Here is a 27439-nt window from a genome sequence, read left to right on the forward strand (position 1 = left end):
CCAGACAATCACTTTGCAGAGTCCATCTGGATACATCTCTTGGAAAACAAATAGATCCAGACTCTTTTCCTCCTCTTAGAGTCTCAGTTCAGACTCTTTACATGTGTTCACATTTCGCTAGCCTGTGGCATTTTAAAGTAATTAAATTTCGATCACACAACCCAGTAATGGTTTCAACAGGCTTCATTTTACAGTGTGTTATACCAGGAAAGACAGTACACCTTGAAATTTGCAGAGTCAACCTTAAAAGAGCCAAAAAGAAGAGTACTGTAATCACTGCTAGATTTTAACAAATGGGAGGTTACACTTTGGCTCTCTGTCATTCTTTCATCTCTGCACGCCTAGTTAATTCTAATAAAATACTAGCCTCGCCATGCATATAAAATAAAATATCTTTTCCATATTAGTATCTTCACACTCAAGAAGAAAAAGAAAAACCTGATAGAAATGGCCGAAGGAGGTCATTTCTCAGCAAGAGTAGGGGAAAGTGTGTTAGACCCGATGTTAAACTTTTACTCCAATCTCCATGTATTTCTTTTTGGCATGTGATATTTTAAGCGAGTTTTGAAGAAGGAAAGCACTTAACTTGCAAAAAGCAAAGGAAGTTATCCACAAAATTTCCAAATGATTCCCCTTTCTCCGTTTGTTACCTTTCAGGGTCATTCTGAGGTTGTAACTAATTTGAGTGTCTTCACGGAAAGAAATATTGTGTGTTTTGTAGACCATGGTAATCAATGGATGAGTTAGACAGTAGAAAAGGATTTCTGAAGGTTTGAGATCTAGTCCCTAAGGCTTTGCACAAGATCTTTTGATATCCACAAGACTTCGTTTTGCTGTAAAATGTGAATACTATCTTACTGATAAGATTGTTGTGAAGATTTTTGTCAGCTAATAGGTAATGAAATACATAAGCAAGATATTATTTTTATCTCCCATCTAGAATTTCATTTGTGCATCTTGAGTAGCATGCTTGATTCAGGAAATGCTTTCATTTTCAATACAGCAGGATTAGGAAATAGACACTTCAGTATACTTCCTACTTTCACCTTTTTACACTAAGCATGATTCTTTATTTCTACTCAGATAAGCCCTGATTCTATCCTCAGGATGCCTAGCGCTTAACCCTGTTAAGTAATGTGCATCCCAAAATGGAAGGACCTGGAAAGATTATGCACCCATGAGTCAAGTAAGAAAACTTTTATCTTCATGAGATGTTTTTATAAGAGAAGAAAAAATATTTGGGACAATCTGTATCAAAGGATACTGACATTGTGTACTAGGTAGCCAGTCCTCGTTCCTTGTGTTTCTGGTATGAAGGAGGGAGTATTTAGGATTCAGGCCTATAGAGTCTCATACCTTATGTTGGAAATGTTAGCCTAACCCACCAGGCCTTTCCAGGAGAAGATGCCAGCTTTAAGCAAGTGGTTATCAGAGTGGGCTCCCTGGCCCAACAATATCAGTGTCACTTGGGAAAAAAATTGCTAGAAATATAAATTATGGACCTTCAATCTGCTAAATATCTAGTATATGCTTTTAGTTTATAAGACAGAGCTGCCTGTAACTTACATGGTACTAATGTGTATGCAGAGTTGAGAACCACTGACTAACTCATCCTCTGTGTGCCCTCAATCCCTGTGCAGTTATTCCAACAGTGCTAATCACGTGCTGTCCTTAGAAGAAATGAAGAAATAGTCTCAAAGCATATTTTCTTCTGCAGTTGGATAGTTTGTGAAAGGTGTTCCCAGAACATCTTTTCCCATCAGTTGCTCAGCTGTCTGCTTCCAGCCTCCCTTCTTCTCCCTCCTGTCAACTGAACCATGAAACTGCCTTCAATTTTCCTATGACTCTTCTTGGAAGAGGAAAGACCTGTCCTGCTGCGTTTATTCTGTCCTTCCCTTCACAAGGAGAAGTTTGCCACAAGTGGCCCAAATTAGACCCTCCATTACTTTTTTTAACTCCTTCAAGCCCGTCTTCACCTCCTTCTTTGAAGCTAAGGGCCTCTGTGAGACTTTTCCCCATCCCCTGCTGGCCAAATCCGAGGCTTTTTTTTTTTTTTTTTTTTTTTTTTTTTTTTTTTTTTTTTGGTCTCCCTCTAACATTGTTGCTCTTCATCTCCCCAGTCCACATCTCTCTCCATGTTTTTTTGTGATGGAGAAATACAGTGTTTGTTTTTGAAACTTCACTAATTCTTTTCTCCCTTTCTTTTTTTGATACCGAGGATCAATCTTGGGTCTTTGTGCTTGTGAGGCAGGCAGCGGCACCACTTAGCTAAATCCCCAGCCCCTCTTGACTCCCCTTCTTTAACCACAGCCATTCCCCAAAGTCTGTTGCTTTGAGAGTTTTGGAGGACTCTCTCCCTCTCTCTCTCTCTCTCTCTCTCTCTCTCTCTCTCTCTCTCTCTCTCTGCTTCTTAATTCTCCAACATCTCTTTTGCATTTAGGGCTTCTTTAAACAAGTGTCACGTTCTTGATGAGGATGTTTATTTAGTCTTTCATCTTTAACAAGGACTTCATCCATTACTGGTTTGTAATCCCTACACAAGTGTGGCCTTGTGTCATTTAGAATTCTAAACTTCCAAAGCCAAAGTCTTCTTTCACAACACAACTTCTTTCCAAAACTTATGTCTGAAAGGGTGCTGTTCCGCCCGCCACTCTTACTCACTTTGACTCCTCTCTGTCCTCCACTACCCCCACCATGTGAGTTGTGATTTCTCCTTTCTTTCTTCACTGACGGTTTCCATAACGTGGTCTGCATTCTCCCCTGCCTGCACCTGCTTCAGTCAGCTGTCCTTTGGAATCCCATATCACCGATGCTCAGCCAGTCTTTCTATAGCATCAGTTACACTGCACCATTTCCTTGACCATTAGTTACTCATTGTCTCCAGGGTAAATCCGACCGTGCATTCTAGTCCCACCTAGCTTCTTTGAGACAAGCACTATTCCAGATGTTCTGGTCTCATTGCTTACCCTTCATGAATCCGAACTTGCTCAAAGATTTGAGAGCTGTTTTATATCTAATTTCTTCTAGGAGTACATCTTTTCCTCATAAATAGCCTACCTTTCTACAGTTTTACAGAAACTTCACTGTTATTACCCTTTAAGCTGCAACTTATTTGACTTTCACGGAAATGGAAAGGAGCGTGCATGAGAAGCCTAATAGAGTGCTTGAGCCTTAGAAGGATAAGAAGTAGCTTTCCTCCCCATGAGATGATGACATTCGCAGCACAGGAATATCTTTTTTTTGTGCTTTGCAGTCACCACCCAAACACTGATGATGGCTACCTACCAGGTGATCCAATGGATGGATGGATAGATGAAGTAATAGATCTTTGTAGCCACTTTAACCACTGAGTGAAAATGTACTCACTTAATTGAATGACAAGTAGATTTTCCTTTCCTATTTTGTGAGAATTTAAGAAAAAGACAAAAACAAGGAAAAATTAAATGAAGAATTATCTTTTAAAAGCCTCATTTTGTTAATTGTTTGCTTAAGTTTTATACCAAGAGGTCCTATGCTGGGGAACTGACTTACCCTCCCCTCAATCTAACCCTCAATTACCCTTTGATCAGAGGCCTTGTAGTACTCATCTTTGTCCTAACCATCTTAGTTTCCTTTAAAAAAAAAAACAAGCAAAAATGTGCCCTGGATATGCCCTGGGCTAAAGTCTCCTCAAGCTGGAAGAATAGTTTTTCTGCCTCTGATCAAGAAATACCAAATCAGTTACCTGAAGCAAACTACTTGCTTATTATAATCATATTGAGAGCAAGTAAATGAAGACTGGATGGAGAAAAGAAAATAATTTGACAGATTTTTTTTTTAATTTCCTGGTTAAAAGAGGCCCTTGAGAGATGGCAGGCATGCCTACCTCTTCACTGCAAATTACATAATAAATATATATTCTACATACGCACATATACAAATTATTCCTGTGGACATACTCATATGCACATATATACATAACAGTGCATTGTATAAGGAGAAGGGGAGTCCAGCAGTGTTTCTCTAAACCTTTACTACTTCCCCTCTGTAAGGATGAGCCCATCTCACTACCTACAGCTGCTGAGCAAAACCATCCCCAGGGAGCTTTGAAGTGCAGCCCCAGCAGGCAGCCAAGTCTCTAGAAACTTTCCACATGCAAGCTGTCAGTGGCATGGTGACAGTTGCCATGTGTGGCTCTGGTTAGATTGTGACTAGAGCTTAAGATTTTAGGAAGAGCAAGGGAAACAAAAACAAACCACGCAGCAGAATGTGGGGACCAGTTGCTCTGCTTTTCCAACCAGGGGGAAAGCATTTTGCACTGCAGTACAGAAGAAAGTATGGCAATTGCTTTTTCTGATTCTGTCTTTAACAAGCTTATATAGCTTTCACACTAAAATCTGAAAGAGTAAACAATGGAGAGATGTGAGAAAAATGAAGTAAGACAAGGAAAGAAATGGTTATTCTGGGAGCATCCATCCGAGAGGATCAGGTATGGAGCTGCTGACATTGGGGGAATGAAAGCATCACGCTTCATCCTTAAAATTTTGTTTCGTTATTTAGTTGTTTATTTTTACTCTAAAGGAGCAGTACTTAATTGTTTGCAGTATGCACGTGGGACATAGTGGCTCAAAACACCATCCAAGGCTCTCTTGGTTCCATGCCCTCTTCCTGTCCTACACGTTTTGCCTGGCTTGATTAATAGGCACAGGAAGCACAGGGCCTGATGAGAGCAGCTACTTCAGAGCAGGTGGTTCAACACTTTGACAATCAAAGGGCCCAAAGGTACAAGGACTACAACAGCTGCAGGCAGCTCTTTGATCTCTGGTTGAGAGTTTCTACCCACTCCACAGATCAAGCAGCATCCCTGGAGCCAGGAATTTGGGTAGTCACCTTTTATTCTGCTGGTTTACTTCCAGACAGATGAGAGTAGCAGCAACTTGATTGATGGTGAATGATATCCAACAATCAAGGTTGGCTTTTGTTTCTCTTACAGTCTGGCATAGCCCTATTTCCTGTGATATTTCCCACTCTTCTCATCCCCTGCTGACAGCTCACCTCTCACCCAGTCCAGTCCAGGGGTTCTAGTTTCATCATTGCAGCAGAGAGCTACCCAACAAACTCATCATTTAGCCAGGAGGCTCAGTATGAGCTCCCTTTTTCTCCACCTAATGAAATCCTGCACATGCATCAAAGCACCATCCAAGTCTCACTTTCCACACAGTTTATCTGATGTCCCTGCAAATCTTGGCTGATAGCAGCAGAGTACTTCCTGCACACCGAGCTTCCTGAGGTTCCTAAGCAGGCTTTGGAGGTGTTTTTTTAATCTTCTGGAGTGCTTTTATATCTTCAGTAATTACACAGTTTGGTGTTTATAATTGGTTTTCATTATATCCTAAAGTTTTTGTTGTCTCATCCTCTAGTTGACTGGAAATGCAAATCATTTTCTGTTTTCTTTTGGACCTTCACCGTCCAGAGTGGTGTTGAATACAGACAGACTGGGTGCTTCACAACACGAGTGATAAGATAACTAATTAAATCAGTTATTATGCAGCTTGCGTGTACTTTAACTTGAATGTTGAATTTGAAAAGTATTTCAAAGTTTGGATTTTGGGGGATTGTAGAATATTGAGACATACATAATGACATAATTTAGAAGTTAAACCCAAGTGAAACAGAAAATTTATTTATGTTTTCTATACACCTTATATACAAAATCTAAAGGCAGTTTTATACAGTATTTTTAGTGCTCTTGCAGTCTGACTACACATGAGATCAGGTGTAGCATTTTTTGTATTTGCAGTACTGTGTCCGTAACGAAAAGTTTGAAATTTCAGATTTTCAATTCTAAGGCTGCTCAAACTGTATTGGTAAAGTACATTAAAATTGATCCTTGAATATTCAAAGAATTGAACCTAATTCACAAACCATGTTTTGTGTATCAGTGATTGTCTACATCTTAACAAATACAAGTTTAAGATGGCTGTCCATGGTGTTGGTGGAATATCTGTCCACCAATAATTACTAAATTATTGACATTAACACATTCCCACAAGCTTTAACAGCCAGTGGTACATACATGACTGTCTCATCAGATAGCTTGTACCAACCAATGGGCCTGTCCCATGCTGCCCAATAGGGCAGTCATGCATGTGCCACCTGTGGTTCAGACCTGCCTGGCAGCAAGATATATGAATTACAACTCCGTTGTGAATTTGTTAAGAGGTGTGAGAGCCCTGAAACACTCTGTTATAGCATCACATTACTAACTCAGTTCCACAAAGAGTGACTCATTTCCTGGTTTGTCTAGGAGTAAAGGGTTTCCCAAAACATAGGACTTTCAAGGTGAAAATCAGGCCAGTCTTGGGCAGACCTGCTCGCTCAGTCATCCTCGTCATGAGGTATGAATTCCTCAGTGGGATTGTGTATTGAATATCGAGTAATAGATAGTTGCCACTTAGTTACCTTTTCCAAGTATATGAAGGATATGTTAGCCTTTTCTCAGGTTTTCAAAGATTTTTGTTGTTGGATGTTTGCCTATTTTACATTGGATACTGTACTATAACACTGTGTCGTTGTGTCTGACAGCTTGTAGGAGAAAGGCCCTTCTTCACTTCAGAAAGCTCAAAGTACTTACAAAAAGTACTCTTATTTTAACCAATCAATTCCTTTATTATATATAGTACAGTGTTTCCATCATAATATATCCACTCAGTGTAATATTTAATAAACAATTACTTAAAATAGCTGGCTGTAGTAAGAATAGTCCTGAGATAAAAGCGCACCAAATTTCTCTGTATAGCTTCTTATGCTCCGATTTTTTTTCTGAGCTTTCTAGCTTTCCTTTCATTGAGTATTTTAGGTGTCCGAGCTAGAGCTGGTGCTTAAATTAACTCTCTGCTTCCAGACTACACAATTACTTTCTTGTGTGTCTAATGATTAGCTTCTCTCAGCACTTCTGATCTCATCAGAAAATGAAAATGCGCCTGCCAGGGAGTATTACCCACTTTCCTGAGTTTGCTTGTCCATCCAAAAGTCTGAAGCAAGGAAACGTTTGGATAACTTTGAGTTAAAAACTAGCTGCACTTCTGGTGCAAGACAAAACCACTTTCTTTGTTGTTGTTGTTGTTGTTGTTTTTGTTTGCTTGTTTGTTTTGGTACCAGGGATTGAACTTGGGTCCTTGAACTTGGAAGGCAGACAGCAGAACCACTGAGCTAGATCCCCAGCCCCAAAACTACTTTCTTGAGGATTTTCCTGTATAAATGAGCTCATTTCTAAGGTCTCGCTTCCTACTTACATAAGAAGTAAACAATCATGCTGCCTAGAGGAACAGATAGAATGGAATGCAAGTTTTCCAAATCTCCTATCTTGAAGCAGAGATTTTGTACATTATTCTACTTAGAAATAAATCTCCAGTCTGAAATATACTTGAGTGACTTTGCTTCAAGTTCTTTAATTATTCTATGCACGTGGCTTGTTCCCTCATTATCTTTCTAATATTTGATATTTGAATCTTAACTCATGTTAAATCTGAAGTAGATATTGGTGCCCACATTGATAGAATGAAAATTTTTGCTTGAACTGGTTGGGATTCTTATTCATGCCAATGTTAATGGTGCTCTGACTTCATAGAATTGTGCATTTTGCACTGTTCTGCACAGAGTAGATTCTGTTTGATCATCAAAGTATTTTCAGCCTCAACTTTGGCTTTGGACTTGGCCAGAGAAGTGGGTGTTAATAAGAGTCCACTATGTATGGAAGGGGCCCTATCACAACACTTATTTGTGTGGTACATTTGCCATCTTTGTAGATATTTAAAGTCTGAATACTGGCTTTATACTTCAATAAATTTCATGTGTTATTTATGACTTCATATAAATTAGTAATATAAAAAGAACAGGCTTCCTAATCCCCCTTGTGATTTTCTATTTAACACTTTATGTTACTTGGTGCATTAAAAATTCTCTCCATTCCATTCACTTATTTCACAAATTGTCATGGAAGGTTTTTCTAAACAGGGCATGCTGTAACCACTGACCCGTGTGGCCCCTCATTGTGACAGTAGGACAGGTGAAATAGGCTTACCTTAAATGTCTAAAAAATAAATAAATACTTCTGTAGTTATAGGTCATTTCAGATGTGTTAAAATTATATATTAATAAAAAGTTATTAGCGCTTCCAAACATTTTCATGGTAGTTTTCCCTCCTGACACCTGGTTGTGAAGGAGTTTGTCTTCCCAATGCCTTTACAATGTAATTATTTTCTCATTGCTGTTTACAAATAACTGCTAATCAAATCATATGGAATTAATATATTGACAGCCCAAAAAGGAAAACAACCAAAAACATTCATTTCTCATTTTTTCTTAGATTGTGTGCCATGACTGGGGACAGATACACAATTTTGAATACCTTCAAAATACTCAGAATCTCCATTATTTACTCTGTGGCCTTCAGTGATCAAATTTAGTTCCCTCATTTATTCATATAAGTAGAATTTATTTCTGTTAACCCACTAATTTGCAGCCCAAGTTTAGCCAGCTAATCTCTTTTTTTAACATCTATTTGGAGTGTTTAATGAGTAGCCCTTTTCCCTGGAGGATAGGAATTGAATTGGTAAAGGAAACAAATTAATGACCTTCATAAAGGCACAAGGTACTTTGTTACTTGACTCAAGTGGTTGCTTAATAGAGACGTGTGCCTGAAGTGTGGGTGGTATTTGATATCTCTGTTAATTTACATTCTAATGGTTGTCAGGTGGCTGGTGGGGTAGAAGCGGGGCAGGGCAGGTGAGTGGAGCTGGAGCTCAGGTGCCCAGGTGGGAGCTGCCCCGAGATGCCCCAGTGTTAACCGTAATTGTGCAAAGCCCTCACCTCCCTCCAGCCTCCAAATCCTTTCTATACTGTCCACATACCAATCCGACCTTTAATCAGACCCCCTACATTGAGATAGAATGATAAACTACACTACTTTAAAACACTTAGCACTAGTGGAGGGGTGGGGTTTGCATGCTGACTTGAACAGAGGAAGAGGCCCTAGCCTAACATCTACCGTAAAGATTTGAATTTTCCCTAGGAAGGGAAATACCACAGACTGTCCCTGATGAAATGATGTAGGCTATGAATCAGTGATAGTGAGGACAAAGGCGTATGAAATTTAGCAAGATCTTTACAATTCAGTTTTCTTAACTAAAACCCGTTTTTAGTTTCCTTCTTTACATTTTTTTCTTGTTACTTCACACGTGATAGTTGAACACATGTATGGAGCACAGTGTGCTGCATTAATGCATGAATACATGTACTGATCCAGTCGGGGTAATCAGTATTCCCATCTTCCTGTCCTCTGTTTACATCCAGGGCTTTTTCACACCTTTCTGTTGGTTCTTGTAACATATGTGATAGGTGAGTGTGAACTGTGGTCACTCACTGTGCTGTAGGATAGAACTTATTCCTCCTGTCTGTGTTCCCGTACCCGTTCTCCAGCCTCTTCCCAACACTTTCCTCCGCTCACACTTGACGTCTGTCCTCTATCAATTGGGTCCCTTTGTCTCTCTTTAATAATCTTACATAGTATTATGCAGCTAAAATAAAATCTATGATATTGTTCGTAGAAGTTGCTAGTTTTTCATAAAGTTATTGATGACTTTTTTTGGTTTAGTATTTTTTACAGTGAACATGAATTGCTTTTTAATCAAGGAGAAGAAAAATTCATGAATTATAAAAGTTGCAAAAGCGCATGAATAAAAATAATACAACCTTGCCATAATAAAGTAGGTTTATTTATTAATTTATATGGCCTGTCAGGCTAAGTGCCTGATAGTAAAATAAAAAAACTTTGTATTTGTACAGTTCTTTACACAGATTTTCTCACATGGGACATATTATAATAATACTTAATGAACTTAGTAATAGTGGCAGGATAGAATATAATATCCCATAACAAAGAAATGATGAATTAGATATTTTATTTAATTTGCTAAGAATTATGTGTTTAACAAATTGCATATAAATAGGCCTATTTCTGAATCCTAGCACAAGTTTTCTTTTTTACATGGTCTAATTTCTTTGTGCTCCCATGTATATAAAGTTCTGATAATATTCCTCATAAAATCTATAAAGCAATATTTAAGACATAGTTCCCGTGTCAGGCAATTACAGTGTGGTTGGAGTAAAAGGACACATAGTAACAGATGGTGTTAAAACCAATGAAACTGATGGCACACATGAAAAATGAAATGCCTTATATAAGGCTTATCATACTGGATGGATGGATGGATGGATGGGCAGGTGTATTGATAAAGTAATTAGCTATAGAAGTACAAAGGAAAAGGCTTAGTGGTCACAGATGGTTGAGATTTAGTAAATGTCTCTTGACTATTTCATTAGTTGGAGAATACTTTAGGAAGAAGATAAGTTCATCAGGGCTTTAGGAACTTACAAGAGTAAGGTTTGACTCTTTGGCAGAAAAAAAGCAAGATGGGAATTTCAGGCCAAGGGCCAAGTATGAGCAAAAGCAGTGACAAAGTTCTCAAATCCTTTGCTTTAGTGAAGAAGTTGTTTCAAAAGCAGAATGAGACCATATCATAGAACATCATGATTTTCAAGCTGATATACTTAAAATAATCCACAAATACAGGCAGCTATAGAATTTTTTGAATAACTAATGTCATAATGGGAATATTTTCGACCAAATCTGGTGAAAGTATGACTTCCGTTAAATGTAATGATATAAGTAAGACACAGTTTAATACAATGCAGAGATTTCACGTATTCAGTTAGGATTTTAAAGTATTTTTAGGAAGAACTGCTCATGTAGGTTTTGCTGTATCATCATTAAATATTCCTGAAGTTAATTGACATTTCTGAGACAGTTATGTCAAGTTCAGCCTTAGATCTATAGGCATTCTAATTGAGAATTAGCACATTGGAAGACAAGAAGGTGGCATAAAAGTCTAGAGGCCTCAAAATATTTTATGCATATAGCTTAATAAATCTTGTATATGCTAGAAGAAGGTAACCATTTATGTCTTCTGGAATATTTAACCTAATTACTGGATATGTCATAAAATTGGTATTTCTGGCATGTGAGTTCTACTTGCACTGTGAGAAATTGTATACATTATAATTTTCTTTAAGTCTGTTCATTTACCTCTCTAACCACCATCGTCATCATTTTTTTAATGCAAATGATTAACAGTGGGGCCCTGGGACAAAACATTGAGAGCTAGAATCCAGCCCCACTACTTAATTGCTGGTCAGTCTTGGCCAAGTTGCTCTCTTCCTCAGTTTTCTCATCCATGGACCAGAGATAACAATGCCAATGAATAATACACAGTCACCTTATTTTCTTGAGATTGTTTTGTTTTGTTTTTCAAGCCTTTGCTGGCAAGAGAGATAGGATCACATTGGGACATATCTGGGGCCTTTCCTGAGTGACATTCTGACTTAACACATGTAGCACAGGCTGTTCCTCAATGCAGTGAAGCTGACCAGCCTCTTGCTTTCCGCAGTGAGCCATCTCTACGGATTTGGACTGATGGATGCTGAAGCCATGGTGATGGAAGCAGAGAAGTGGACCACTGTCCCCCAGCAGCACGTGTGTGTGGAGAGCACAGACCGACAAATCAAGTAATGTTTGCAGCAACCAGATAACATGATAAAGCCCCAAAAAGAGAGGGGCCAGCGCAAGTGCTTGCAACAGCCCCTGCTTAATACATGGAAGCTAGAAGCTTCTGTAATTCTTTCTGTTATAATTATTATTGTGCTAAAACGTCCACGATGCTCTGCTGCTAAATTCATAGTATAACCCAAGGGTCTTTCAAAGGAAGTTGGGAGCCCTTGCCAGTGGGCATTTCAAAGTAGTTTACTCTGTCCAGATCTCTGTTTAATGGTATAACTATTCTCCAGATGTGCTACAAAATCAGAACATGTGCTCTGCAAGCCTAACTGCAAACTATATTATCCTCCAAAGAGCAACATAAAATGTAAAAAGTTCATGAGCATTCAGTTTACTCTAAGATAGAAGGGTCTGCTCCCCAATGTTAGCTATGCAGGCACCCAGAGAGTATTCACCAAAGAATTCTGTAAAGTCACTCCTTGGTGTGAAATCCGGGGCACAGCATTCCTTCTTAGTGGCCTTCTTAGTATTTCTTTCTTGGCTTTCTTCTCAGACACCACTGTCTCAAAAACTTTGGTTTATGATGGTACTAGAGTCCTTATAATTTCTTTAAGAAATTTGTTATGAAGCAGAAAATAATGTTTTTCTGCCTGCATTCTACTCTTTTGAGGAAAAGAATGAGGACAGAAAAAAAGAGTGAAAGTCAGTATTTCTTGAGCACTTACTATGGGCCAAGTCAAATGGCTGAAACCTCATATACAGTTTTCTTCTTAAAACTTGCTCACAACTTGGGTATTAGTCCCATTTGATAAATGAGAAAGCGATATCAATGGGGTTATTTGTTTATTCATTTACAAACTCATTCATTAACTCAGCAACAGCTTCCTTGTACTCCAGATATGAAACACTAAGCTGTTCTTGGGGAGAAAGTGCAGAGGGATAAAAATTGCTTCCTGCCCTTGCGGAGTTCAGAGTTGAGAAGAAGTCACACAAGAAAAATGTAATAAGCAGAAAACCACAGATTCTAAAGGAATGCTGAGAATTTTTAAAAGTAGGGAATTAGTGATGGAGAGCAAGTTTTGCCTTTGGTTTAATGGGGTGAAATTTAAGCTTCGACCTTGAAGGAAGAGTGAAACACAAACAAAAAACAAAAAAGAGTACTTCGTGCAGAGTAGTGTGTTCAAGGTCTTCATGAGGTCTTCAAGGTGTGAAGTTTGGACTGTGGCAGAGGAGGAGACTAGAGCGGAAGACAGGAACCTGCAGAGGAGAGGAAAGTGTACCCCTGGGTTCTAGCGCCAATGGTTGACCAAGGATTTGAACCAAGGTTGTGCAAATTCCCAAGCCTCCGCTATTCTGCCACCATGCTGTAGTTCTCAAAGTGTATTCGGTAGATCAGCAACACCAGTGTCACCTAAGAAATTGTTACAAAGAAATGTGCACGGGAGCCACCCCAGACCTATGTGATCAGCCACTCTGACCAGGGGCTGTCCCTAACAAGATGATCCCAAGGCACAGTCAAGCTTGAGACCCACTACTTGCATGAAGATAAAAGGACTTTGATTCTCCTTTTACCTCACTTGCGTCTTTCCCGCTTTCTAACCACTGATACTTTAAGTGGCCCGATCATTTAGATGTTAGCACTATTGTCAGTTAATATCCAGAGTCCAGCTGCTTGCTTGTCTTGCGTACTCATCCCTAAGTCTCAGGGTAATTCATCTGAGCTGTTTTGCAAATTTTGCTCAAAGGTCTCTTTCTTTCTCTTTCTCTCTCAGGACTATTCGCCCCAACAGTGCAATACGCTCCATCTACAAAGCCTCGGGTTGCTCTGATAACTCCAACCACTACGTCAAGTACCTGGAGCACGTGGTTGTACGCATCACCATCACCCATCCCCGGAGAGGAGACCTGGCCATCTACCTGACCTCACCCTCAGGAACCAGATCGCAGCTTTTGGCCAACAGGTATGATGATGGCTTCTGCCCACCAGTGTGGGCAGCACGGCAGCACGCAGCTACCCTTACGGTGGAAAGGAACTACTGCTCCTTATTCCCAGTGTGGGAATCAGCTGAGGGGCAGTGGATGTCATGATCTCATTGCCCTTAAGTAAAGAATGGGAACTGCCTAGCATCTATAAGCATGGAAAAATAAGGAATTTGATAGTTTGGGTAATAAAAGGATGCTTCAGAAAAACTGACAGCCACTTGACATTGACTCTAAATAGCATTGCTTACTGTGAAGTGTCTGATGACATTTGTTACGGATTAACCGAATTTTTTGCCCAAACACTTAACTTTCCAAAGATAAAGGAAATTCTGGTGTTTTTTTTTTTTTTAACTAATGTTGGCAGCTTGTTTTGTCTGCAGAGAGCCAGATAATAAATATTTTGAGCTCTGTGGCCGCCTCTTTATCCCAGCCACTCAGCTCTACAGTCAGAATGTGGAAGCTGCCGTGGATAATAGAAATGAAGGCAGGAGAATTCTCATCATGCTTTTCCCTCATGGGCAGCAGGCCAGATTGGCTTATGTACTGACTGTCATTTGTGCAGCTTGGCTTTAATGTTGGACCTTTAGTAGTTTTTGTTCTAGAGGATACTGAATTTTTTTTTTTAGCCTCTTTTTGTTTTTCTTGTTCTTTTCCAAATATTAAACCCACAGGTAAGTGCATTGTACCCAGACTGAAATCCTGCTGTAAAAATAAGGCCAGAATGTTCTCTGGCTCCACTGACTTCTGTAGGGCTGAGAAGCTGACCTGGCTGTCAGTAGGTGGAGCTGGACCAGGAGATGTCAGTTTATCTTCCAGACTTCCCACCCAATTATGGTTCTAAAATAGGGGTCACAACCAAAAGCCTAAATGTTTCTTTAATTTGACTTTTTTTTCTCCCAGAGGAGCATTTAATGCGAACAAGAACCTCATCATCAGTGGCCTGTATAGTTGAAATGAAAGTGAACTTTTCATGTAGCCACAGCCACCTGTCCATGTGGCAGGTGATAAGGCAGTGGTGATCTTTATTGAGTGTGACCAGTAGGCTGGAGGATCTGAGAGCTCAGGGGCAACGCAAGCCTGCATAACCAAAAACAAGACTGAAATTTCCAGTACCCAGTTGCTTTGAAAAATTCCCACACTTCATCCACTGTAAGGTAGTAAGAAGAGAGAGCAATAGCATTTCACAGTGATAGGGACCAGGAGTATTGAATCCGAAATCTCCAGGTACTTATCTGTGTGGGCACAAGCCATGTTCTTCCTTTAAAACTAACATCTTCCAAAGTACATCGTATTGAATATGCTCATGCTTTCAGCGTGTTTTATGGAAGTGAAAATAATTCATGGTAGGTCATTTCTTTGGTTGGTGCAGCTCTAACTCTTGAATCGACCTTCAGAGCAGGAGGGCGTGGAGCAGAGCCACGTCCTGTTACTTTGCTCACCGTCCCTTCCGGCCAGCCTCCAGTCAGCCTCACTGGACAGTGCGTTTTCTTCCTGCCCAGAACAACAGGAAGCGTCTTGTTCTGTTGACCTCTGTTCTCATGTGTTTAATAATGACCAAAAGTGCATTCTGAGGTTTTTCAAGGAGCACATTACTAGAGCTTTAGTAACATACTGAGTTTCTCGTGTGAAAAATTTGGCTTTGTCTGATAGGGTTCTTCTTCCTCTCTTGCCTAACGTGGAGGTTGTTTTAGGAATTATACTTTATAAACTTTCTCAAAATAAGGTACATGCCTATACAGAACTTAACATTTTGCACAGAATATATCAAATATATTTTGAGAAACAAAAAGAATGGCATGTGCTCTGTTAGGAATAAAATAGGAAACTATTGTATGTTACAAAAACTTATTTCAGAAATATTTTTGAGAAAAGTAGCCATGTATGCTGATTTAGGAAAATGCTTGTTTAGGTTGGAGTTCAGTTTAACTTAGACTTGAGAATTGAAAGTTATTAATAATACGTTGAATTATGTCACTAATGTGAGCAGCAGAATACTAGAAGTTTTTACTTTAAGCAATTCCCGAACATCAACGGAGCTATCTCAAAGTAGGAAATTGACATTGCTGCCTTTAAGAGTCCCGTGAATGTAAGAAATTATAGCACGTCGCGTAATATAGAAAAGGGAGTTCAACTAGTGTGGCAGATGTTGTGTGTTAACTGTTGTTCTTTGCTACATGTGTTGTATTTGAAAGTTGGAATAGTAACTTTTAAATAAAACATTCTACGACTGACCAAAAACAAAACAGAACATCTTCCACTAGAGGATGGAAGGACCCAGACTTAATATTTTAAACACGAAGTACAGCTAAGCTCGAGTATTTGTGCAGGTGCAAAGGAGCATAAGGCTTTGGCGGCCTCAGGTCCCTGGGCACTTCCTCCATGCCCTCTTCCTGTTGGAGACAAAAGGGTCTCAGCTGCTGCTTGCCAGGTAATTGCCACAACCTGCCTCCTGCTTCTTTCCAGCACGCAATTACATGATTAATGGCGGTCTCACCAGATGTTTTCACGCAAGCCCAGGAAAGCCTTTGTATCTTTTTGTTTTCCTTTCTTTCTCAATATTCATCTGGATTTAAACTGAAAGAGTATCCCAGTAAAATAGAATGGAACACAAAGGTTTGCTTTGTATATGTGAGGTTCTTTGCCCCAAACCCTGCCACTCATAGGAAAGCAGTCCCTCTGCTATTGCCGTTTGCTTAGAAAACTCAGTCTCTTCTCTCTGGGCTCTTCCTTCATATTTTGCTGTTTGTTGTTGGCTTCCTTCAGAGTGACTTCAGTAGGGAAACTCGCAAGCAGAGGCACGATGGATTCCATCACAGCGTTTGGTGAGTTGCAAGGTCCCTGGCTACAGGCTCATGAGCAGTTCCTCCCCAGGTGACATCTGCTTCCGTCTTTGCAAACTGCTGAACTCAAGGGTGCTATGTGACTTGTATCAGAGATAAGAAAAAGGTATTTCGGGCCCTCAGTGACTAATGTTCCCTGGCTCTACCTCAGTCTCCCCCTTTCAGAACACCTTATTAAGAGTAAAGTTTTTGCCAGGTGCAATGGTACATGCCTGTAATCTTAGCATCTCAGGAGGCCGAGGCAAGAGCATCACAATTTCTAGGTCAGCCTGTGTAACCTAGTGAGCCCCATCTCAAAATAAACTAGAAAAGTCTTGGGGATGTGATTCAGTAGGAGAGTGCCCCTGGGTTTGATCACTGGTACTGCAAAAATAAAAATAATAACAATAATAATGAAAAAGACAGAGTTTGTGCTTAGAGGGTCCTAATCGGGAATGTCTTCTTAAAATGCTATTCTCTGTTGTTTTGGTTTTTTTGTTTTGTTTTGTTTTGTTTGGTACCAGGGATCAAACTCCGGACCTTGCGCTTGCAAGGCAGATGGCAGAACCACTGAGCTAAATCCCCGGCCCTTAAAGTGCTATTCTTTATGTATCCTCCTTCTCAGTCCTGAAAATATGTAGCCACCAAAAAGAGGTAGCAATTGGAGGTGGGAGGGCCTAGAAGCACTGAGAGATGTGAAGGAGATTATGAATTCATTTTTCCACATCTCCCTCAAAACCTTGCTCAGGGTAGCTGATGCTTGAAATGTGAAACAGCTGCACCTGGTCCCAAAACCACCCATGGCCACCTTCCAAGGCCAGGCCCTCTGTTCTTGTGCTTGACACGGGCAGTGTTCCTCCTACTGAGACAGCTAGAGAAAAACGGTTTCCTTTGGCATTCTTTCCTTCTGGCAGATTCTGAGGCTTTCATTTTATTAGAGGAAATCTCTACTCAAAGCCTCTCAGTCTCTGGCCTATTGGCAAGAAGTGCTCAGGTCCTCTCACCTTGGCTCTGATTCAAAACAGTCCCAGGATGGAGAGCTGGAAGCAAGGAGCACAGAAAGTGGTAGAGAAGAGAGCGGAAAGAGCTGCTTTGCTTTGATGTCCTCCATGCCCCTCTGCAAAGTAATACTTTTCCTCAAGAAGTCAGTAGTGGGTTTTAGAAGAAATTTGTGTGCCTGAGATTATTCATAAAGACAGTAAATAGTTTCCCTCCTGGAGACTTACTGTGATGGTTATGCGTGATTGGCTTGAGAAATTCCTAGGAGATTAGAAAAAGCACACTTCTGGCTGTGTCTGGGTGGGCCCTGGGTACCACATCCAGTCCCAGCCCCTTCTCTGGCTGCCATGAGGTGGGCAGCCCCCTGCTCCACACCCTCCTACCATGATGTTTCTGCCTGGGAGCCAGATGACCAGAACCAAGAGCCAGAATAAACCTTTTCTCCTTGAAGCTGTATATATCAGGTATTTTGTCCCACCAACAGGATGGTGATTAACACATTTCTTGTTTTGTTGCGAAGAAGTCAAGATTTCTAAGGAGGCCCATGAAAAGCAAAGAACAATTTTAAAATAGGAATTATGTAAAGGTTAAAACAAGGTCTCTCCAGCAGGGCTGGTTTGTGGGATGATGATGTGGCCTTCTTGAGGCTAAGCCGTCCTTGTCTTGTCTGTCTTACCCCACCAGCAGGTGCGTGCAGGTAATTTCTCTCAGACTTACAATTCCCCATCCTGCCTGCTCACTAGCCTGGCAGCCAGTGCAGAGAACTCCTCGCGGCTGTTGAAAGCATCCTCTGCCCGTGTTTAACTCACAGCCGACTGTCGGGTGCCAGCTCAGGCTCACTATGTGAAGCTCACTAAACATCATCTCCTCTTTGTGACATAAAAACTAGAGAAACACACCATGAGATTCAACATGAGAGGAGAGCCGAGATGGCAGGTCCTGCCCCGCCTGATCGTCTGAGATTATGCAGCTTTTAGTTATTGACAAAATACACACCCTAGTTTGGAGGCCTGAAACTCTGGTCACTGTTCATAGTTGACAGCCCATGGGTCCTTTTTTCCTAGACATTTCCGTGAGGAATTTCTTCAGAACTGTTTATCCCCTTCACCCCAGCAATTCCTTTGACAGTCTCTGCCCAGCAAAACGCTGAACATTTCAGTTCCATCTGTGTGGGCCGTCTGGAGCCCCGCGGTGGCTCCTTGGCCCGGTTGAGGGGCACTTGCCTGAGCTCCTGTGGAGAACAGCTGTTGGAGGGAGAATGGCTCACTCAAGTGACTGCAGGTGCTAAGCCTGGAAGGCACTCAACAGCATTCAGAACTGTGGTCCAGCCGGAGCTTGGTGCGTTTGCCCAGCAGGCAAGCCACATGAATAATTTAGAGGGTTGGAGCTCGGGTCAAGAGAACAGCCCTGGGAGTGGACAAATGGTAGCTCCTTCCTCCCCTTTGTGCTTCCCTTGCCCTACCTCCCCTCAATCCTCCCTTGGCCTGTGTATCCTTCCTAATAACAGAACCAAACTGAATATTTAGAGCAAATGGTTTACTTGTATGGAGAGTGTGAAGGCCAGGCTCGTGGGGAGGAACTCCGGGAGCTGGGCTCCTTTGTAAACATTTTTAGATAAGAACAACTTTCAGTGGAAGCCTTTAATATATGATAGTCAAATTCTGCCTGTGTTAAAAAAAAAAATCAAGTAAAAGCATGTTCCGTCACATTCTTCTGTCCACTATATTTGTTAGAACTTTGAGAAGCCATCTTTGTGTTTTCCCCCCAAATCACTCCTACTCCCAACTCAGCTGAGGTTTAGATCTAGCTTGGCAGTATTGGCTTTCTGTTCCAAATTTGGCCTCTGACTGAAAGCTGAAACTTTGCCTCCTTTCCTAAATTTGATTATAGAAGAATATCTCTGCTTCTAATTATGTCCTTAAGTAGAAAGAAGGTACACTTTCTAGTCAGTGAAACCTACAGGGTTCTCATTGACTGTTTAAAATATAATGTTTATAGCTAAATCATTTTTGTCACTGCCCTACCCAAATGTTCCATGACAGACTATTGACATTTGTAAGGTGTCATGGTATAAAAATCCATCTGTGACTGGGAGTTAAACTTAGGCTTTCACAGTGAAGGTTTGATATTCCAGGAAAGCCCCATCATCAGAGACTGCTGCCTTCATTCGAAACCAGGTACAACCTTTGGAATCAGGCACAACTGATTCTATCTTGACAACACTGATGTCTGAGTTTGAATTTGAAGAAAAGGATGTTCTCAGTTATAAAATAGTTGTACTAGTACCTGCTTCAAAAGACTGGTGTGGTGTTAAATAAGGTAGCACATGCAGCACCTCACATGTATGCTTCCTTAATAAATAAGAAAACTGTTCATGCAGTGTTTCTAAAGTATCTGGTAAATAACTCCAGCAAGCACAGATGACTGGTTGCCTTTCCCAGACATTCTGATTCTGTAGGTCTGGGCAGACCCAAGGATTGCTTTTCTAATCAGCTCCCAGTTGAGATGGAAGCGGCCTGCCCATGGGCTACACCTTAGCCCCAGTTTAAAAGATCACCCAGTCTTCTTGTTATTTTTTATGTCATCAAAAACTCGTGAGTGGTGAGCTACTTGAGACTCTTAAGTAATTTATGAAGGAGTTTATAATATAAAACAGATTCTTAGGTAAAAAGCCATCTACCATCAACTGGAATAAATCTTAAAGAAGATTAAGTGCTTATATCATGTACTCTCAAGAAGGGATGCATTTTGGAGGTTAGTAAATGATTTGACAATAGTCTACATCTTGAACCTTAAAAAAATATCATTTTTGGTATCCCAAACCTTTCCAACCAGTATCTTTCTCTGAACCTTTATTAAAGAAACAGTTTATATTAGGAAAGAGAAAAAAACCAAACTGTATGTTTTAAATATCCTCTATCAGAAGAAAATGGTCTAAACCTTGTAGACACCAAGATTTTTCCCCCATTAAATTCATTGGTACATTTAAAGCAAACAACACAGTTACATTTGTCATTGGGATCTTGTACCTTTACATGATATGTCTTGGTTCTTATTTTTTCCCCATACCCCTGCCCTCCAAAACAAGCTTTTAAAGAAAACAAAAAGAAATCAATCACAGTTGAGCCCAATGAGCGTTTCAGGCACTCCCTAAGCTGTTTCTTAAATTGTGATGACATGCTAGATAAATTAACATAGAATAAAAGAGAAACCTTTTAAGAATATTGGTTTTATGTCTAATTCTGTAGCTACACATACTGTTTGAATAGTAATCAGTGCTTCTGAAATTAAGATCCATTTTCAATTTTAGAAATAATTATATAATAACACATAGCTGTCGGTACTTATAAAATGCCTTATTATTTAGTTGCCGTAACATCATAGAAAAGTGTTGTATCCTTGATATTTGGCTGGACTCTTTAAGGGGAAGGGGTTAATAGTTTTGAGTTATTTCCTGAGTTAATTCTTCAAAAGGATGAACTACACTCGATGGCAAGTCTTTCCTACCAGGCTTCATCCAAAGTAATTTGTTTGAAAATTGCTCACAGGGACAGGGCTGTGGGGCACTGTTTTAATAACTGGGTGTGTAATTTGTGCCATCGCGTCCATATATCATCGTTTCATTGAGCACATGATTATGAAGTCAACTTTGACAGCCAAGCTGTACTACAGCTGAAGCAGATACAGGCATGGTGCTGATCTACTCCGGCTTTTGGCATGCTGGCTCTGTATAAATAATATGTTGCCCACACTAACAATGTTGGTGTCTCGCTGCTGTTCGCATCACAGACATTCAAACTGGGCATCTGACTTTTTAGCTGACTCTACCATTAGAATCTCTTTAATAAATGCCCGTGGTTTCACACTTGATTGACTTGGACAAATATGTTCTTCTCAATATCAACCCAACCACAAGCTACATTACGTTTTTTTTTTTTTTTTAGATGCAGTTGTTGAAAATGTTAACACTACTAAAGATACAAAATAATGGAGGTATTGAATTAGGATCCAAATGTGGCACCTTACATCCCCGTTTAAACTATGTGTTTAGAAAGGAAAGGGTGAGACTGGAAATGTGAATTCCCAGTTAGTTGACACGGCAACAGTCTGTGTCTGTTTCTTTCCCCGCTGAGCCTTTCATCACGGTGCCGCGGTCATGTTTGGCTGCGCTGACCTCTCCTCCTCTTATACATTCACAGGAAGTTAATGAACATCCCCACTGTGTGTAACGTGAGGAGACCAAGGGGAAAATTGCTTAGCTACATGGACATAGACAAACATAGACAAAGCCCATTTATATTTGGGCTTTGAAACTCTTAGTTGGGTTTAATTTACAAATAATCTTCTTGGCATCCAGTCTGTATTTAATTTTTTGTTCCAAATGTAATGTGAAAGTGATTGGTGGCTAGGGAATGATTCTCAAAGGTGGACGAGAAACCATGGAAGGGAAGAAACACAGGGCCTATTAATCCAGCAGTCAAATAATTGACCTGTGAGTAACTAAAAGTTGGCTGCAGATGTGGAAACAAGACTGCCCCCTTGTGATGGAGCCCAAGTCTCCTTTGTAGTTTTGGATGCAAGACAGAGAGCCAAGTGCTCTTTGGGAGCCGCTTCTAAGTTTGGCACCCGTAATGTGACAAGTCATTGCCTCAGTGCCCTCAAATGGCACAAGGCCCCCTGTAGATTGGAGTTCGAGTTCTAGCTGTGGAAGGAAGCGGTTCTCCACCGGTTCCTACCTCCAGCCATTTCCATATCAACACACTTCCTTGATAACATTCCCAGAAGGAAGGGCAACTTAAGAGAGCTCTTCTTCTACTTCTGTGTTGCCTTCTGCTCAACATTCACACAGCCCATTTTTAAATGAGGTTCTCTATGCATGTAAATCAGTTATAGAATGACCTAGATATTTCTTCTTGGCCAAGTCGAGTTTTAAACCATGAATTTGTGAAACAAACCCTATTGCCTGCTGTGGCTTTGTGATGAACTGTGGATTTTCCATAAATCCTTTAGTAAGGACCAGTCAGTGTGAAAACACCATTTTCATCCCTGTCATGATGAGGGTACAACACCCAATCCCATGGGGGCCTGACTGAGGTGCAACAGAGCCCTGTTCAAAATGTACCTTCGTAGATAATATACAGATACTATGAGAGAGGGGAAAGGGAAAGTGAGGGAAACGATCGGAAGAAAAAACAGGAGGAGAGGGTGAGGAGGGGGGGCAGAGAGTCCAAGAGAGAGTGTGCTTCACATACATATTAGGTTGGAAATCATTGCCTACCCTAACTCCCTTAGGGAGATTTTCAAACACACTTGCTTATTCCAAAGAGCAGAGCTGTGCTGCAGTAATGCATCTGTTCAGCTTTGTTTATGCCGCTTTTGCAGAAGTTATTTTTTTTCTTTTATTGAGGTACATTTTAGGTATACAGTACAATTATGTTCATTATTGGGATCTTGTACCTTTACATAATAGGTCTTGGTTCTCATTTTTTTCCCCTAAAGTAAGAAAAGAGTTATTATTTTTTTTCTCATTGAGTTTATTGGTACATTTTATGTATACAGTACAATTGCATTTATTATTGGGATCTTGTACTTTTACATGACAGATCTTGGTTCGCATTTTTTTCCCCTTGTCCCTGCCCTCCCTTCACCCCCTCCTCCTGTCCCCATTTACAAACTCTTTATTTCCATTTTTCATTTTCTCATATTTTTTTCTTTTCCCTTATTACCTTTCCCCTACCCTTCCCACTTTCCCTACACCTTTAGCCCCTTTCCTCCTATTTCACACTGTCAATTATCTCACTAGGATCTTGTACTTTTATAGTTTTTCACAACAGAGAAACTATTCAGTATTTACACATGTGTGACTTATTTATTTCACTTAGGAATATATCCTCAATATGTATCCATTTTCCTATGAATGAATCTAATTTCTCATTCTTTGTGGCTGAATAGTATTCCATTTTGTAGAAAAACCACATCTTTATCCAGTTTCCAACTGATGGGCAGATGGGCTGTTTCCAAGTTTTAGCTATTACAAACTGTGCCGCTATAAACATGGGTGTGCATACATCACTGTGGTAATTCTTTTGGAAAGATACCCAGCAGAGGGAAGTTTTGACCATGGGACTCTTTGAAAATATTGCTTAAAATTTTTCATTTTTCTTTCTTGCAAGGGCTAAGAAACAAATACCAGGCGATTGCTTTTCTGTAGGGATTGCATCTAGGGGTCAGTCATTTACTTAAAACAGTCCAATTCTGTGCTGCTGAACCCTTCAGTTTTAGGCTCTGGAAGGACACAATTTCTTCCAAGGAAGTCATGCCCAGAAAGTCAAAGTACGACCAGTTTATTTGGTAAACATAAAATTAAGGCAAGAGAAATTGACTGCATCTTCTGGGTAGCCTTCCACATCCATTAGCCATGACTTTCTACCTGTGTCTCCCCTGAAGAAAAGTGACTACATGTGGTTGATCCTAAGATAAAGCTAGTGATATGTTCCTTCCATTTTACCTCTAAACTTATTTTTCAAGAAAATAATAGGTACATATAATTTTATAAAGGAAAATACTAAAAGCATCTGTCCCTTTCCCCACCTTTTACTTTCTACCAGGTGAGCTGCATCTCACACAAGACGACTTCAACATCTTTGGGTGTCTGTGTAGTCACCTCTTCATTATATACCCATGTAGACAGTCCGTGCTCCTTATCTATTGACAACTCTTTATTCTTGATCACTGTTTTATGTATTTTATTTTCTTTCACACTTCAGGGTTCCATCACAGGAAACAGAATCATGTAGGAAATTAAGAATTTAGAAAAGCCTTGGAAGACCAGAAGAGCAGACCCTCACCTGGAATTCCAGGCATGACTACTAGAATGAGATAAAAATAATGGGAGCCTTGTTATGGAGCCATAATTTATTAAACAATTCGGTTTTTTATGAGAATAATTCTGAGTTTTGACAAACCTCTATAGCTGTGTAACCACACACCATTACTTCCAAGATAAAAATTCAATCACCCTCAAAACTTCTCTCTCACCTCTGTCTTCCTCTCTTAAACTCCTGATGACTACTGATCTGTTTCCTTTTGCCTTTTCTAGAATATAATATAAACTGGCTCATACAATATGAAGTATTTGTGTCTGGCTTCTTTCACTCAGTATATATATTTTTGGTACTTGGGAATCGAACTCAGATCCTTCTGTTTGCAAGGTAGGCAGCAGAACCACTGAGCTAAATCCCCAGCCCCTTTCACTCAGTATATGTTTATGGAATTCATTTATGTGGTTGTATTTATTACTAGTAAATTAGTTTTTAATCACAGGATAGTATTTCATTGTGTGGTTATACCATAATTCATTTACTCATTCACCAGTTCATGATCAGTTGAGTTTACAGATTTTGACAATCATGAACACCCATGTGCAATTCTTTCTACAGACATATTTCTCATAGGTAAATATCTTAAAAAGAGATTGTTGAATTGTATGGGTAAATTTGTTGTAATCCTTTTGCATTCCTCTCCATACCGTGATGAAGTTCCAGTTGCTCTGCATCTTCAACCATTTACTGTCAATGTTGTGGGTAGAGTCTTAGCCTAGTTTCCCTGTTTCTCACATTGTTAGTCCTTGTAGATTTGCTATTACATGACCAACCTCAGGCCTGTTTGCTTAGAGAAGAACATTGACATATGTGTGGGTCTGCTAACTGGTGATTCCAGGATAAAGGATAAACTCCAGTGTGCAGCTAATCATATTGACTGACTACAAACGACCATTGAGTATGGTGTTGCCTATACCCTCTCTGGACTTTAAATTCCACACAGGACAATGTTTTGTGATTCTCTTGCAGGCTGTTTGACCATTCAATGGAAGGATTTAAAAATTGGGAGTTCATGACCATTCATTGCTGGGGAGAACAAGCTGCTGGTGATTGGATCCTTGAAGTTTACGATACTCCCTCTCAGCTGAGGAACTTCAAGACTCCAGGTGAGAACTTTTCTTTCTATAAATAAATGTATTATATAAGAAAATGATGGAATGCATTTTGACCCAAGAGTGCTTCTCACAAGTCTTAGTCTATTTTGGGATATTATAACAAAGTATCAGTTGCTGGGTACTTTATAAAGAAAAGAGGTTTATTTAGCAACCATTTCTAGAAATTCAAGAGCACGGCACTGACATCTGCTTAGCTCTTGTGATAGCCTCATAAGTAAAAATTGAAGAGATGGATTGTGAGGCTATCCCTAGTGGGCCTATGATGTCCTTCAGAAGTGGCACGCAAAGGGACATAATTAATTTTGAGACAACACTCTTCAAAGCATGTTGGAGGATTTACTTTTAGGTCCAAAATGTGCTAGGTTTTAGAATGACTGATGGACAAGATGACCTGTAGTGTTACATATTCCATTGATACCTTGAGAAATGCCCTCAGGAAAGTTGGTTCTTCCTTGTTTTGCTGCCTCAAGGCAATCGAGGAGGATATTAGTTCCTAAATAATCATTCATTTCTAGCCACTACTTAATGTGTGCCATTTGGAATTGACCCCAAACACCACCCTGATTGTGAAAAGCATGGCCATTAACAAATGAGTGGAAGGGTAGGGGAAAGGTAATAAGGGAAAAGAAAAAAATATGACAAAATGAAAAAATGGAAATAAAGTGTTTGTAAATGGGGAGGGGAGGAGGGGGTGAAGGGAGGGCATGAACAAGGGGAAAAAAATGAGAACCAAGACCTGTCATGTAAAAGTAATTGTACTGTATACCTAAAATGTACCAATAAACTCAATAAAAGAAAAAAAAAGAGCAAATCACATATAAAACCAGTTGCATTGGCCCAATGCACATGTCAGAAAAAGATGAGTCTTTCATAGAATCTGGATGATCTTTGATTTAATGAGTGTTCACCTTAAGATTTCAAATTTATGATGGTGTGAAAGCAACATGTTTTCCGTGGAAACCATATGTAGAACTCTTGAGTTTTAATCTTTTCCTGGGTTAGTGTTGTGCAGGATAAGGACTCTCTCAAGATGCTGGCCAGTGGCAGTGAGCCACTGCCCCAGGAAGCCACACATCATGAGAATAAATAACTGGTACTCTGAGGTACTGTGTTGCCAGTGTTTTGTGGATATTGTGGTTTTGAATCCCATCATGTCCACAGAACACTCACTGGTGTGTATTTGTGAGATATTTGATGTTTTTTATAGGCTAGGCTTTGTGCTAGATAATTTTGCCTAACTGAAGTCCAGCATAAATATTATAGCTTATTTAGGGTCAACCTGGCTATGCTATGATGTTTGATAGCTTGGGTATATTAAATGCAGTTTCAACTTAAATATTTATAATTTATAGTGATTTTATCAGTACCAAGCATCATCATAAGTCAAGGAGCATGTGTGAGCTTATTTCTTTTTTAAATTAATTTTATTGGTACCTTTTAGGTATACTGTATAATGGCATTCATCGTTGGAAATTTGTACCTTTGCATAATATATCTTGGTTCTTATTTTTCCCCATTCCCCTGCCCTCCCTTCAACCCCTCCATATTTCCAAAGACTTTGTTTTCACTTTTTCCTTTTCTCCTATTAATTCCATTCCCTTCTTTCCTTTCCCCAGCCCCTCCCACTTCCCCTTCCTCTTTATACCTTTTCTTCCCATTTCACATTGTCTATTATACCGTTTGATCCTTATTAACACTTTCAGTTTCTCATATCAGAGAAACTATTTGATATTTATGTCTGTCCTATTTAGTTCACTTAAGAGTATCACCTCAATGTGCATCCATTTAGCTATAAATGCCTATAATTTCTCATTCTTTATGGCTGAGTAGTACTCCTTTTTATTAAAAATCCACATTTTCATTATCCAGTCTCCAGTTGCTGGGTAATTGGGTTGTTTCTATGTTTTAGCTATCATAAATTGTGCTGCTTTGAACATGGGTGCACATATATCACTGTGGTGTGATTCTTTTAATTCTTTTGGGAAGATACCCAGTAGGGGATTAGCTGGGTCAAATGGGACCTCTAATCCTTGTTCCTTGAGGTATCTC

General features: G+C 39.9%; 1 protein-coding gene across 2 annotated transcripts in view; it reads left to right on the forward strand.

Annotated features, from left to right (window-relative positions):
- Pcsk5 (proprotein convertase subtilisin/kexin type 5) overlaps positions 1 to 27439 on the forward strand; it is a 410777-nt gene that overhangs the window by 231047 nt on the left and 152291 nt on the right. For both annotated transcript variants that reach the window (XM_033757658.1, XM_019207714.1), the window contains exons 11-13: positions 11487 to 11604; positions 13366 to 13554; positions 25245 to 25381. In XM_033757658.1, coding sequence (XP_033613549.1) covers positions 11487 to 11604; positions 13366 to 13554; positions 25245 to 25381 — 444 coding nt within the window. The remainder of the gene's footprint in view (positions 1 to 11486; positions 11605 to 13365; positions 13555 to 25244; positions 25382 to 27439) is intronic.

This window comes from Fukomys damarensis, unplaced genomic scaffold (assembly GCF_012274545.1).
Source record: "Fukomys damarensis isolate Sample0158 unplaced genomic scaffold, DMR_v1.0_HiC HiC_scaffold_31, whole genome shotgun sequence".
NCBI lineage: Eukaryota > Metazoa > Chordata > Mammalia > Rodentia > Bathyergidae > Fukomys > Fukomys damarensis.